Genomic DNA, 15,964 nt, shown 5'->3' with positions numbered 1-15,964 from the left:
GCAGTGTTTTCAGACTGGACTCGCTGTCACGAACCACACCACACAAGGGAAGAAAAAAGGTCCATAAGATCCTGGGCCACGTCTTCCACCCCCCTCCGGTCGTACGTCATGACAGTTCAAAGGTCAAAGGGCATGCACCAGCAGTCATCATGCGATTACAGTTGACAGGAAGCACTTTTTGTTGCTTTTTTTTCTCATTTGTTTTTTTTCTGACATATATTGATTTTTGTAGAAAAGTCGTCATGCCCTAGTCTAGTATATATATATCTTGTTTTTTCTTTAAAAATTTTACAAAACTACAAGTTGGATTCCTCTTTTGTTTTTTCTTTTGTGGAGTTCCATGGTCATTTGGAGGATGGGGTTTGTGATTGCAATATTGTAGTTTGCACTTCTTGAGTCTTTGCCCCTTCTACTTTCTCTTTTCAAATTGTTTGATTGCCCTCATTTTCTTCCTTTTTTCCCTCTGTGTTCGGGTTGAGTTTTTGTGGAGGATGGCTTGGCAGTAGATGTCTGTTCCTGGAAGCAAAAGAGAACCCATTAGCTCAAGAACACAAACAAACCTTGAACGATACAAGCCAAATCCACATTTTAAAAACGTTAATAATAGGGCTGGGCAACGATTAAAAGTTTTTATCGCGATTAATCGCATAGTATTGGTGAGTTTACTCGCGACACACTTATAAAATTCCACTCCAATCGAAGTTAAATGAGATTATCAAATGGAGTGACACATTATCATTCATATACCAATGTAAATAATAAGGAAAAACCAGAGCAAGTGATCTTGAGAGATTTTTATTTACTCACTCAGTGTGGGTTGAATATGTGTAGTTAAATTCAAATAAGTAGCGCAACAGATTTGGGAATTGTAAACAGGATGTCACTTACTGCAATTGTAATCAGGCAGTCACTTACTGCAAGTGGAATTGAATGTAAAGTAAGTGGAAAAACAAAAAATATTCCTGATATGAATGTTGACATTCTGTGGGCAAACCTTTCAAAATCAAAGTCAAAAAAAGAAAAAAGAGAACGTGCGTTAATGCGTCAATTTGCATTAATCGCGTTAAAATAAGATTGCGTTAACGCGTAATTAACACGTTAACTTGCCCAGCCCTAGTAAATAATAACCAAACACACACACACACTCACCAAAAAACAAACGCACCAATCACACCTAAGAGCAACGAATAAACGACCCCTGCCAAGGCCAGAGATTTTTTTTTTTCGTAAGTGAAAAGAATAGAGCAGAGGTCGCGGTAGGGTCGCAGTCGGGTCACAGCGGGGTCAAGGGGTTGCGAAATGATAGAAACATCTGCCGAGTATATCCTAGTTCCTCTCTCAGAGCGAGTGTCCAAGCACTGGGCGGCCAGGGTGCTTGTCGTGACCGCAGCCCGTACCTTAAGGGGTGGGAGAGTGTGTTTTCACTGTTTAACTCTCCGGAGGCCGGCGCCCTTTCTCACCCCCAGCCCCACCTGGAGCAAGGGGGTAAGGAGGCAAGGAGGCATGGAGGGAAGGAAGGACAAGGAGAGTAGACAAGAGCTTTCACCGGTTAACCCCCTGCAGCCATGTTATGTTTTCAACCTAGAGCCAAGACGGCCGCTGAGCGTGACGCTGCAGTGGAACTTTTCACCACACTTCAACACACTTCAACACACATGTTAATGGGAATATTACGTTGTTACGCAAGGGAAATGCCGGTCTTACCTTTCTAGCGTGTACCTTCCCTTGTTCATCAACAAACTGCTCATCGGGGCTGTCCTGTTTCTCGTCCCTCTGTCGGTAACACAGCACATTACAATATAAGAATAACACAACGCAAGTCCAAGCAGGAGTAACATTATGCAACATTATTATTATTTATGTCATTAACAATTGATCGGGGGGGGGGGCATCATTCTACCATTTTAATCCAATCCAGCCGCCTCAAACCTCAGCTACAAGGTATATTTCCCATGTGTTGCACCAAACTTCTCAACACATTTCTGCGTCAGCTTTTCATCATCAAAAGTATTCACTTTGATGGGTCGTTATTTTAGCCATTCCAAAAGTGTTAGATGGCACAAATGAAACAACGCTGTTTCATCGTCGTCAGTGATCGTTGGGACTAATAAAACATATATATAAAAAATGAAATAAAACTTCAGGTGTGGGTGAAGGCAAGAAGCCACTCCTCAGGGCACGGGGAAGGCTGGCAGGCGGTCGGCACGGTAACCTGACCTGGCCCCGCCTCCAATCCTGTTCAAAGGCACGTAGCCCCGCCTCCTGCGGAGAGAAGCCCAGCCCCCTGTTAAAGGGCGGGGGGCCCTGCAGTAGGGGCCGCCCACACAGCACCCAGGAGTAGCCCATGTCACACACCGCGGTCTGGAGGGCCTCCTGGGCCATGCGCAGGCCCGGCCCACCCTCGACGCCGCGGAAGCCCAGCGACGCCGACGGCATCCGGACCCTGGAGGCCGCCCACCCGGGCACCCCCACCCCGCCAGAGTCCCGGTCGGGGAGGTAGGGCTGGAAGGCCCCGCCGCCCACCACTCTGCAACACAGAGAGGGAGAGAGAGAGAGAGAGAGAGAGAGACAGAGAGAGAGAGAGAGAGAGAGAGAGAGAGAGAGAGACAGAGAGACAGAGAGAGAGAGAGAGAGAGAGAGAGAGAGAGAGAGAGAGAGAGAGAGAGAGAGAGAGAGAGAGAGAGAGAGAGAGAGAGAGAGAGACAGAGAGAGAGACAGACAGACAGAGAGAGGGAGACAGAGAGAGAGACAGACAGAGAGAGGGAGACAGAGAGAGACAGAGAAAGAGAGAGGGGGGGGGGGGGGGGGGGAGAGAGACAAACAACAAACACAAGCAAACAAACAACACAGGAAGAAAGAAGCAAATGAAGACAGAAAGCGATCAGCACCAGCACCGGGAGCGGGGGAACGTGAGTGACGATATGAGGGGCCCGTGCTGTGTGTGTGTGTGGACCCTACCTGTCCCCGTTGTGGTCCGACGCCCCGCTCAGCCCGGAGATCTGACACAGCTGGGCGTACACCTGCTGGCCTGTAACAACAGAGAAGCCTTCCACTGAACCCAGCCCTGCACCTCCTCCTCCTCCTCCTCCTCTCGCTCCGCCTCCTCCTCCTTCTCCCGCCGACCTCTGACCCCCCAGCTGGCCGTTGAGGTTGACCTTGGGCACGGCCCCGCTGGCCCTCACCCTTTCCCGCTCCGCCAGCACAGCGGCGGGCCCTTGCGACGCCGCCGCCTCCACCTCCTCCTCCTCCTCCACCTCCCCTTCCTCCTCCTCCTCCTCCTCCTCCTCCTCCTCCAGCTCCATGATGGAGCCGCTGGCGCCGCTCAGCCCGCTGCTGGGCCGGCCCAGGCTGTAGGGGAGGGAGAGCGTGGCGCCCTCCGAGTCGTCGGCCCGGCTGCCGTCCAGGGAGGAGTCCTCCACCGTCACCAGCGAGGGGCTGACCCCCGCCGGCCACACCTGCACGTCCGACATCTCCAGCAGCGTGTCCTCCTCGGTGGTGGCGATGGGGGCGCACTCCAGGCCCGACACCTCCCTCCAGTAGGGCTCCGAGCCCAGCGGCGAGGGCAGGCTGTACTGCATGGAGGCCGGGGAGAGGAGCAGCTCCTCCTGCAGCAGCCCGTAGCCTGGAGCATGAGGGGGGGGAAGGGGAGAGGAGAGAGAATAGCAGCGTGCAGGCACAGGGGAGGGGGCGGTGGAAGGGGGCTGTTTCTGGGCCCTGGCAGGGGAAACCGAAGGGGTTGTTTAACCCTGTCCCACTGGGTCGTGTTCGGAGGATGTGTGTTTGGTTTACAGCGAGAAAGGGAACACGTTTTGGGTATGTGTTGGTTTTTCCAGATCATTTGTGCACACCTGAGAACTTGAGCCTAAAACTAAATTCTGAACTTTAGATTTTGTGCTTGCCGATCAAAAGTGTTTACTCGACTTCCGGTTTAAAAGGAAGGGCCCATCACAATTATATACATTACGTTTTGGCTGAATAATTGCACAAAGTATGGAATTGGTAAATATTACATTGTTCAATTCATATCTTGAGCAATTGCTAAGGTAATGTGTTCATAATTATAATGCACTGTTGTTGGACCTGCAGCTGAGATAAACATCATTGGGACAGGTTTAGGGATACGGGAGTGGCATTCACTGTTGTCCAGGTGATGGGTGATGGAGAAACCTCATAAAGGTTTCTCTATGAGGAGTTAAGCTGCAACAGCAGAAGGGTTCCCTTGTAGGAGGATAAAATATTATGTGTTGCGTGCTGCAAGTCAGGTTGGCACGATACTTAGAAATCTTCCCATAAAGGTTAAATGAATTCAAATATATTTACGGATACATTTGTACTTCATGACAGATGCTTGCAAGACTGTTATGCAAGAATCTGCATTATCGTTCCAACCCTTGTTGCAAGTTGCGTGTGTGTGTGGGTCACCAGCATCTTGCAGATTCCACAGAGTATACCGCAAGGTACTGTTGCCGGTACGAGTGAACTTGCATCAGAGTCATGCATTCCTGCGTTGCCCGTCTCACATACTGATATGACTGCGCTTGAATTCATCATTCATGAGACAGTGGTACCCCAGCACACCAGCAAACACCCACCAACACACACGGACCAGCACGCACAGATAAACCCACGCACGCACACATACAAACACACCCACCAGCACACACATGGACCAACACATGCACAGACCAGCACGCACGCACACACTCACCCACGCCTACACACACACACACACACACACACACACACACACTATCAGCAATGTTTCAGCATATGTTCCTTTTTAACAAACCATACAATCCTATATTTACTTAACTTTACTTGAATAATTGAGTGTCACATTGCACAAACAGCGATGCGGTTCATAAACGAATAAGTTAGCTTAGTACCAGTTTTTGTTCAATTAAGTTGAATATTTTAAACCATGAACACACAACATCCTTTTTCTTAAAGAGCCAGTGAGACCACTGTTTCAGATGGAATTCAAACACAATGTGGTTTAAAGAAATCTGTTTTGGGCTGAGAGTTTTAGGAAAGAAGGTGGCTTGTTATCCCCATGGTTATGACCCACGGCAACTTTAAGATACTTTTTAAGTATTGTTATGAGCATTATAATAAGCAGTGTTGTTTATGAAATCCGCCACACCGTAGACTCGTTATACTATAAGTGTCAAGGAAGCACAGGCCTCACGCAAATGTGGACATTAAAAACATCGCTACTCAGATGGAGCTTCACCATCCACACACACTGTAGCGATATTCTAGTCTGAAAAGCCCAACTTTCAGTCAACCGCTGCCCAGACCGAGCTCCCCACGTTCACATAAACTGGTCATGATGTCAGACTAGAAGGTAGTCTAATCTCACGAAAAGAACGCCACCTCTTCCGCAGCAGAGTGGAACGTTCACATCGTGTTTCAGGGAGAATGGTGAAAACATAAGATTTCACCCCTTTTTACTCTAAATTAGGGACTTATTTCATTAACAGTGATGAAGTGGCATACATTACTAGTTTGACGATTATGTAAGACAAATTATCACATTTAAAACAAGTAAGTGGTTTTGGGTTCACTGGCTCTTTAATAACCATTTTAAGGTCATGATGAAATTAAAATAGAATGAGATTTTCACCCACTTGCTCAGCTCTACATTCATATTAACCACCATTAGGCCTGTAGCAAAAGCCTAAAGTCGGTTTATTTCATATTTTATGTCCAAATCTATTAAACGTCAATCTGTATGGTAGATATAGTTTTGCTAGTTTCCGAGAATGTGTGTGCAGTTGCCCTCTTAGCTTTCAACCATTATAAGCATAACACACATAAGTTTGTCCTCACTTTAAAAAACAGCTGTGACTGAACACATACAGATTTTATTGTACGTTCTGTTTCGCATCAAATGCAAAAATGTTCATGTTATGCTCGGAAATTCCTCATAAACACAAAGTAAGATACTCGAAAGCCATTCTCATTGTCTTCAACGCACTTAATGAAATATCTTTGCAATGCTTTAGATAAGTACTTAGAGTGGATCAATGGGCTTTAATAAGTGGGATTAGCCAAGATGAGTTAAAGGGGAAATCCACCCAAAAGATTAATACATTTATAATTGATGTAAGTCAAGTGTTCATATGTTTAAATCTTCATTTGCAATTGAATAATTGCCGAATTATTTCTCATATCTGACACCTCAGATTGATTATATTACCCTAAATAATTTACTCAAGTACTACAATCAACTACAATTGGTTCCAGTAATAAGGCAGCAAATGTAATAATAAAAGAGCATTTATAATATCTTCTCCTTTTATCTTGGTTCATTGGGTTAAAAATCCAGTTGAAAGCGTCTATGGCTAGGACTGTATAGGTCTCCTGTGTACTGCTAGCTGTTTAGTATTCTCCTTTAGTGAAGTGGGTGCAAATTATGGAAAGGCTGAGAGTAGTTTACAAATTGAGCAAAGATTGCATTTTGTATGTCAATTGCCCCTCACTGTGAAGGTCAGGTCTAATATTTTGTGATATTATGTTGTTATAGATAGTCTTATTGAAAACTAAGTTGTGTTTCATTATAATGTTTGTTTATTTTACCGCACTGGCATACAGAAGGTAGTGTTTTTTATTGTATTTTATTTAACCTTTATATAACCAGGAAAAGGTCCCATTGAGTTAAAATAACTGTTCCTCCAGGGAGCGTTGATAGTATTAAAAAAAAAAAAAACAGAAACACTTTAAAACCTTGACTTTACTCCACTGTAGATTTCTATCTGCTTTATGTTACCAATATACAGTATTTTAGGCACGACAAAGGCCAATATAACAGCACCTAATTAAAGGTAATAATAATAATAATTGTGCAATAATACTCTAGAGAATATGGTGATATCATTATTCATGGAGCTTGTATGGTTGAACAGGCAGTAATAATATCAGTCAATGGGAACGAAGTGAGCATGTCTGTGGGTCTCTGCGGCCAGACGACGGAGGACAGGGTTGAGGGTAGGTGGGAAAGCATAGATGGAGTTAGAATAGAGATGGATCGGAGTTAGAATGAAGCAGATGGGTTAGCCTTTCCCTTCTCTCCTGCCATTTTGAACATAACTCTGCACACAAACACAACACACATACAACGACACACATCATAAGACACACACCAAAACACAAAAAGACTGGTGTCCACACAAAGAGGCACATAATGTGAAATACTGACAATAAACTTCACAGAAAGTCATGGCATGAACAAAACATCACACCACAACAAAGCCAACGCATACACACACTAACACACACGCGCACACACACACACACACACACACACACACACACACACACACACACACCACCCATCAAACAAACGCCCACTGCACAAAAACACACTGAACATACACACACTGCACAAACACACACTGAACATACACACACTGCACAAAAACACACTGAACATACACAGATGCTACACACAGGCTGGAACACAGATGTACACACCCTTGGGTTTATGGTGAGCTCTCTGTATTAAACACACCCACATGACTATGAGGGCTGTAACGGGAATCCTGGGGTCGGACGGTGGTCAGACGGTACACCAGGTCATACGTGGGGAGAGATCCGTTCTGACATGGGCAAAACACCATGACTCAGACCAAGGGATGAGTGCTGACCTTTAATGACTTCTTTATTAGTTGGATTTATTCCTATCGAGTCGATGTGTGTATATAAGCGACACATGTCGTGCAGAATGACTAAAGAGATATCATGCAATTCACTTCATAGCGACACAACGTGTCCTATTAAACATGACGAGAAGTAACAGAGTGACGCGTTTACTTAAACACAAGCGCTCAAAGTGATCCTCTGCCATTGGTGGATTCAGTGTGGCACGATGTTAATCGTACAGTGTGTTGGGTGTCTGTTAATGGTATCCAATACAGTAATATGAATGTAGTAGTAAGATCGACATGATCCTGGTTACCGTGGTAACGTATGTGAAAAGGGGTCCGAAAGGACGTTTTGCCCATGGGGGGACTGATGTCCCGTCACGGACACATAGGAGCATGTGTTGCATTTACGCTGAGGGTCCAAACACAAACCCCTCTCACAGGAAGGACCACCACAAGGAAACGGCAGAATAATCAACATAGTGTTTGAGTAGGAGATTAAGGAACCATTCACAGTATGTGAAAACACAGGTTGAAAGCATGCCATGCACACAAGGATGATTTTAAAACGGCAAAGATATAAATAATGTTCAATTCTAACACAGCAAAGCATGCAACATGCACATGCACACATAGGTAGTACACACACAGAGCTGGCTGAAGAGGAGGTGGAGGAGGAGGAGGAGGAGGAGGAGGAGGAGGAGGAAGAGGCCCCCAGCTCGAATGAGCAAGGGAGGAGCGCGAAGACATAAGATGAGAGGAAGGAGGAGGAGGCCCAGAGGTCAACATGAGGTCTTATGAGGTCAGAGGTCGGACGGGAAGAGCTGTTAGGAGGAAGAGGAGGACGCAGAGGACGCGGAGTGCGGCTATAGGCAGCAGATATGACATGTTAAGAGATTCAGAGTGAAATACATACACAGAGAGAGAGAGAGAGAGAGAGAGAGAGAGAGAGAGAGAGAGACTCCTGAGCATAAGGCAGAATTTCAAGTCATTAAGAAAGAACGTTGTAATGTGTTTTAAACACTTCCAAAAGCCATCCTCTAAGTACGACTTATATACCGAAATTACACCTTGTACTCAGGGAATAAGAGAGAGAGAGCAATAAAGTTAGAATAAAGTTAGAGTGCGAGAGATCGAGAGAGAGATAAAGAGATAGAGGTTTAGAATGAAGAGGCTAAGAAAAACAGTATGAAGGGCCAAAGCTATCTGCTAGTTAGTGTGTTTTTCAGTCATGTATCCATCCTTCTCACACACACACACACAACACACACACACACGCGCGCGCCCGCGTCTCGTTTCGAAATGTAGAAGCCACAAAGGCATCTATACACTATAACGCACAACTTCAAATAGCGACATTATGAAAGGACAACCTGGGCGACCGTGTGATATGTGCACCTTACTCGTCATTTACGGACACACACTCAAAGCTGCTGCTGCATGGGGGCTAGCGCTGCAGCTGCTATGATGCTGGTACGATCCGACACGCTGCCAGAGGCTGAAGCATGGGTAGCGCGACTAGAGCGATGACTTTACGCCCCGCCGGGGCAACGCACGCAGGCAGTGCTCTGTGGACATGCTCTTACCACAACCACGGTCAGGTGCATGTTGTGAGACACATACACGCAGACACACGCACACACGCGTGCACGCGCACCATAGCTCCGACATCTAATGATCAGGTGAGCGTCAACGTTCGTTCTCATCGTCAACTTCACCAACGTCACCGTCACCGTCACCCGCATAGCAACCATGCATGAGTGCCTTGTGGACTTACCCCTCCTGAGAAACGGGGGCCTAATTGCCCGCGGCCTGTGTACTAGGGGAGCTGGCCTTGTGTCCGTGGCCTCTTGTGGAGCGACAGAGACACACATAAACACACCAGCAGTAGGGGGGTGAGCGCCTGCTGGCAGTGGGCTCACGGGCCGCCGCTGTCCCCGTATTCGGCCGGCTTCATGCGACGAGGTCTGTGACGTTGTTGGTGCTTTGAGGGTTGTAGGGGAGGCTGTGTTGTTTGTGTATGAGGCTTGGTTTTGTGTGTGTGTGTGTGTGTGTGTGTGTGTGTGTGTGTGTGTGTGTGTGTGTGTGTGTGTGTGTGTGTGTGTGTGTGTGTGTGTGTGTGTGTGTGTATGTGTGAGGCTTGGTGTGTGTGTGTGTGTGGCTTGGTGTGTGTGTGTGTGTGTGTGTGTGTGTGTGTGTGTGTGTGTATGTGTGAGGCTTGGTGTGTGTGTGTGTGTGTGTGTGTGTGGTGTGTGTGTGTGTGTGTGTGTGTGTGTGCCTCTGCATCTGTGAGGCTTGGTGTGTGCGTGCCGATGTGTCTCTGTGTGTCTGTGTGCATGTGTCTGAGGCCATGTGTGTGTGTGTGTGTGTGTGTGTGTGTGTATGTATAAGTATGTGTGTGTCTCTGTATGTGTGTGTGTGTGTGTGTGTGTGTGTGTGTGTGTGTGTGTCTGTGTGTGTGTCTGAGGCCTGCTCGGTGAGTGTGTGAGGCTTGGTGTGCATGTGTGTGTATGTGTGTGTGTGTGTACCTTACCATTAACACTGGGAGAGAGCAGGGAGGAGTCATGTTCCACCAGCCGACCGGCCCCGTGCTCCGGTGCCCCGGGGGCCAGAGTTTGGGCCTGGCCCTCCAGGGAGCTCACGATATCCCCCCTCTCGATGATCCTCAGAGCTCCGTACAGACTCTCCACTGGACCGCCAGAGGGAGAGGGAAGACAGAGAGGGAGAGGATGATGATGAGAACTGCGTCCACAACAACAGTGCGACTATTAGAAGGTGACACATTATACCACCAGGAGTGTGTGCGAGAGTGTGGAGCGGGCGTGCTCACCTAGATGTATGAAGGTTAGATGAGCAACGTTTGCTACGGTCCACTGGGTAGGCTGGTACTGATCTATCCAGCACACATCTAGGTGGACACGCCCACTTGTGATGTCAGAAGAGGCAGATTTCCAAAACTGCTTGTAACAGTTAATCACAATCACACCTGGTGGTATAATATGTCACCTTTAAAGCTGCTGAAGGTACAATTTAACAGCTGTTATTTGTACGTTAGTGTTTAGTGAGTGGGATGCGATGTGAGAGTATCTGGTCACCTGTCGACCTATGAGACAATATTGATTTTAGACTACGCCTCATTTCTGACAAAACAGAGAACCTCTATCCTGATTGGTTGCGGGAATCCATTTTGCCAGACCAATCACAGGCATGTGTATGCAGCACAGTCAGTGTGTCATTTGCAGAGTAACGCAAAGGGGTGTTTCGTTTCAAAATCTTGCTCTCTTCTGCTCTCTCTCTTTGCAACGCACAACTCGTACCTACTTCCGCTTTAACATTGGGCAGGCAGCCACATTACTCGAGATTATATTCTTACCAACCGCCTCTTTAACTTTGGTCAGGTAGCAACATCACTCGCACAGACTATTGTGTAATGTGAAAGCCCAGAGCACACAGCCAGGTCAGGACAAAAGCTAAATAGTGCTTTTACATTTCACGGAATAGACTTTCCGTCCATTACGAAGGAGCAAAACAACACGGCCCCGACAGCATTCACGTTACATGCGCTTTGCTCTGTTAGCACGACTCGATTTCTTCCCCTTGGGTAACGCTACAAACATGAACCGGAATGTGTGCCCTGTGTGCTTTGGGCTTCCCTCTGGAGCCTCCTGTGACGCCGGACTCACTCTTGGCTCTCTTGCCCTCCCTGCCGACCCACAGGCTGAGCAGGGCCGAGCTCTGGTCCTGCAGAGAGTTGGGATGTTCCACGCGGATGCGGTTGATCTCGTCCACGCTGAACAGCAGCTCCCGGGCCAGCTCTGATGAACCAGGGGCAGGCAGTACCAGACAGACAGACAGACCCCACCAGTCGCAGACAGTCAGACACACAGTCAGACGGTACCAGACGGACACACAGTCAGACGGTGCCAGTTGGTACCAGACAAGACAAACAGACAGAGAACGGAGAATGTGGGTGTCAGATCCAGATGACGGACTTTCAGAACACAAATATGTTATTTTTTACACCAAGTGAAGACATGGCTGGAACGTACCTGCCCAACTCAAGCCCAGCTGCTCTGATATGAGGTTGATCTTGAGTTCCGTCCTCTCAATGACGTTAACTGAGGCTAAACACAACCAGACAGCAACATGTGAGACACTCATTCACTGTTGGACATTCAAAAGCCTCCCTGGGGCTCTAACACTGCATGGGGGTAACACTTTACAACAAGGGGACATTAATTATCCATTCATTAACATAAGTTAATGTATTTTTAAGCATTATTATATAGCATTAGCACAGGGTTTAGGACTAGGGGTACCGGTTAGGGTTAGGGGGATTTATTCATGAACACCAATAGTTAAGATGAACACCATTCGTAAATGATTACTGGGCCATTTGTTAACCATCTGTTTGTTATAAATACTGCATTACCTAATGTGATTTAATGGTTAATTATTATACCCTTATTGTAAAGTGTTAGCAGGACTACTTATATAATAACAATCGTATTCTGATAACAATCGTATTCTAATATCTTGTCGAACCTAGGGAGGACATAACTTAACAAGATCATTGAATAATGTCCCATGATCGCCAGTGATCACTTCATACCTCAATATAACATTTAATGCCAGCTTCAAAACAAAGACACCATCACTACAAACAAAGTGCTTTTGTTTGTCTTTTTTGGGTTGAACTTACCTTGACAAAAGACCACTCTTGTGTTCAAGAGGGATGAGCATGGCCCTTAAAGTACCGAGTCATGTTTAGATCAATGTGATGCTCTGGGGTAGCAGGCCATAGAGTCACGGTGGGTTAGAATCAGGGGGTACATGGATAGATGGGCAACGCATCATTCAAATGCTCATTTAATCGGACACTGTCGCATTCAGCTATCATCGTCAAAGGACTAAGTGCAATGTGGCAGCGCTGTTACTTCAAGACAGAAAAGGCCTTGTTCCCCCCCGGCCCCCCATCCGTTATCCACATTTAAATGGGCCAATCGGACGGCTCCTCTGTCTAGCTCCACTGCGAGGTCCCGCCCATTCCCAGTGCTAATCTACTGTCCGGTGCTGTCATGCCAACGGGTGTCGCAGTGGAGGGAGAAAAAAAACAGCGCCATGCAAGGACCAATCACAGAGGTCGTCATTCCTCGGGTCGTCATGGCTACCAGGACAATCAGGAACAACAAGAGGAGGAGATTGACCGAAAAAATGAATATCCTCTGTTTGCCGTGGAGCCATTGTTCCTGGGGGTAGGGGGGTTGTGGATGGGGAAGATGGGGTTGTCTTTTGGAGGACTGCTGCAAACCTATGGGCGCACATTCCACTCAGGGTCCCCTTTACCCGGAACTAAGGGAGAACCATCAAGCATACAGTGTAGAGCAGAGCAATGCACTGCACCCCAGGCCCGTCTGAGTGCCATGCGTGGGCGAGAGAGGTAGAGAGTGTGAGACAGAGATTGGGACAGACACAGAGACAGAGAGAGAGAGAGAGAGAGAGAGAGAGAGAGAGAGAGAGAGAGAGAGAGAGAGAGAGAGAGAGAGAGAGAGAGAGAGAGAGAGAGAGATAGAGATACAGAGAGAGTTAGGAAGCAGAGGGTTTTTATTTCAGTGCAAACATTCAGGGGTTCGGCCTCACTCTCCTGGTCTATGAGGAACACTCTAGTGAAGTGGGGGACACTGGTGTGGTGGTGGAGGGACTCACCCATGGCCGGTTCGTTCAGGGCACTGTAGCGCTCCCTGAGGGCGAGCGGGGTCAGAGTTCGCCGGCGCTCCTCACTCCCGGCGGCCTGAGATGGACACAAGAGATCGGTTTCATTGATCGTGTGTTACCATCTTCAGGGCTTGATTTGGAGATACTTTTCATTAAAGGGGCACCATCGCACTGGGCTAATCGCTTAAACTAGTGCAGTGGCACTACATACATAGAAGCTTTAGCAAGATAAGGACCTACTGCTTCATACGCATCAAATCCCGGCCTGCCATTTCAACACTGTTTCTACCAATGTTGACCAGAGAAACATTGGAACACTCATTGGACCAATCTTAAGACACCTGAAGAAGACATCTGAAGACACCTTAACCAGAGAGAGAGAGAGTCTGAGAGACATTACCTTGACACAGGGAGGCATGGTGATGTTGAGGTTACACAACACATGTTGCGTTTCCTCGTACTTGGTAGACTTCCGCAGGAACGACAGAAACCCTGTGGCATCCTTGTTCATGTCTCTGACCTGGTTCAGTTATTTAGAGATAGGATTCGAGTAGAGAGACATAGGATTGAATAGAGAGAGGCATACGACAGAATAGAAAGAGACATGGATAGAAAAGAGAAAGAAGGAGAAGGAGAAGGAGAAGGAGAGAGAGAGAGAGAGAGAGAGAGAGAGAGAGAGAAAGATGGGAGAAAGAGAAACAAAGCAGCACAGTGTTAGACCTCCTAGTGATGGCGGTTGGGAGAGGGGGGGGAGAGGGGGACACGCAGGGGACGGTTTGGGAGTTGGGAAATGGAAGCAGTCCACAGGCAGGCGAGAGAGGGAGAGATTTACCTGCTCATTTTACCTGGACGTCTGTCAGACCAGACAGATACAGTGACCGTGAGAGGGAGAAAGAGAGACAGTGAGACAGACACGTACAGACACGCAAGGCCGCAAGATAAGCAGGCAAGGCAAAGGAAAAAAAGTGAGAGAGTCCTACAAGGGGCGTGCAAACGGCCGACGCCTCTAGGCGGGGCATTTGTCGGGGGGGTACGGCTACACTGACCTTGTGTGACCACACAAGGTCACACACTCCGAGACAAGGACAAACAGGGGGACACGCAGACAGACAGACTGGCACACAGACAGATAGATAAAGAGAGACACACAGACAGATACAGACAGACAGTCTGACGAACAGACAGAGAGACAGAAAAAGAGACGGGACAGACAGACAGACTGACGAAGAAATTAGACAGACAGACAGAGACAAGACAGACGGACCGAGAGACAGACAGTTCGGTAGGCAGACAGACAAAGACAGAGAGACAGTCAGACAGACTGAGGAACAGATATACAGACAGACCGACGGATAGCCAGGCAGATGGACAGAGACAAAAAGACAGACTTAACCATAAGACACATGGATGGACATACAAACTTAGAAATAAAAAGAAAATAGGAATTCAGAGACATGATGAACAGATGAATGAACACTACTACCACTTCCACTTAAATAGATAAGTGTGGATTTGGCAGAGAATGATAACAGTTGTATGACACAGGTGAGGATGGAGGGGAGTTCTACCGCCAAAATATATCCATGCAATGAATGTATTTTACTACAAATGACACACAAATTCTGAGAGGACTGAGATGAGAACCCAACTTAAAGAACACTTTTTATTCTTTGTTCTAAACTTAAACTGGGGCGATGCACCCAAACTAAGAAAGAGAAGAAAATATAACTTATTGCATTAATTTCCCTGTGAGCCCTGTGAACACTTTTTGGTGCATGACTTCAAAAAAAATGAAGAAGAGACTATGTGCAGTCCGCTGTAAATGAAATGCCTTACGGAAACGAGAAATGGATGAGAAACATTAACACACAGGTAAAAGCACGACACACACACAGACACAAACACGCACACCAACACGACAACACTAAGGGCAGCTAGACGGTTCACCTGTTCTGCAGTAAAGCGATAAACAATACGACTCACGTAGAAAATAAATCACAACGGAAAAAGCGACAATTTAAAACTAATACTTCCTGAATCACCTCGGCTCCAAACAGACACAGATATTAGGACACAGCAGCAGCAGTAACAACAGGTGAGTACAACATAGATACAGAGAGAGAGAGAGAGAGAGAGAGAGAGAGAGAGAGAGAGAGAGAGAGAGAGAGAGAGATAAGGAGTGGGAGGGAGAGAGAGAGAGAGAGGGATAAGGAGTGGGAGGGAGAGAGAGGGAGGAGAGATGGGGGAGGTGGGGGAGATTAAACAGACCTTGACTGGGACAGGAAGCCGGTTGTCTCTGAAGGCCTGGAAGCTGAAGCTACGTGGCTGCTGGGTGGCCTTCCTCACCGGGACCAGGTTCCCGGAGCACTCCAGGTGCAGAGGCATTCCCTCCATCACCTGCTCACACACACACACACACACACACACACACACACACACACACACACACACACACACACACACAGGCACACACGCACACACACACGGCAACAAATACAGACAGACACACACACACACACACGTGCGAACACACACACGTATACAAGGGTAAACCGGTGTTTATGTATCACTATGATTCCTCTTGCACAAAATACAACTGCATG

The 15,964-nt window shown here is 47.2% G+C and overlaps 1 protein-coding gene across 1 annotated transcript in view; it reads right to left on the bottom strand.

Annotated features, from left to right (window-relative positions):
- Window positions 1-441: 441 nt before the first annotated feature.
- ank1b (ankyrin 1, erythrocytic b) overlaps window positions 442-15,964 on the bottom strand; it is a gene marked incomplete at both ends in the record, with an annotated part of 75,304 nt that continues 59,781 nt past the window's right edge. The window contains 10 exons of the mRNA XM_079734593.1: window positions 442-516; window positions 1,705-1,773; window positions 2,356-2,527; window positions 2,959-3,622; window positions 10,180-10,335; window positions 11,330-11,461; window positions 11,696-11,770; window positions 13,353-13,437; window positions 13,762-13,881; window positions 15,630-15,758. Of these exons, the coding sequence (XP_079590719.1) occupies window positions 442-516; window positions 1,705-1,773; window positions 2,356-2,527; window positions 2,959-3,622; window positions 10,180-10,335; window positions 11,330-11,461; window positions 11,696-11,770; window positions 13,353-13,437; window positions 13,762-13,881; window positions 15,630-15,758 (1,677 nt within the window). The remainder of the gene's footprint in view (window positions 517-1,704; window positions 1,774-2,355; window positions 2,528-2,958; window positions 3,623-10,179; window positions 10,336-11,329; window positions 11,462-11,695; window positions 11,771-13,352; window positions 13,438-13,761; window positions 13,882-15,629; window positions 15,759-15,964) is intronic.

The sequence above is a fragment of the Pollachius pollachius genome (genome assembly GCF_949987615.1).
Source record: "Pollachius pollachius genome assembly, chromosome: 4".
NCBI classification, from domain to species: domain Eukaryota; kingdom Metazoa; phylum Chordata; class Actinopteri; order Gadiformes; family Gadidae; genus Pollachius; species Pollachius pollachius.
Note: the sequence above shows the minus strand (reverse complement) of the source record. Positions and strands in the feature narration are given on the sequence as shown.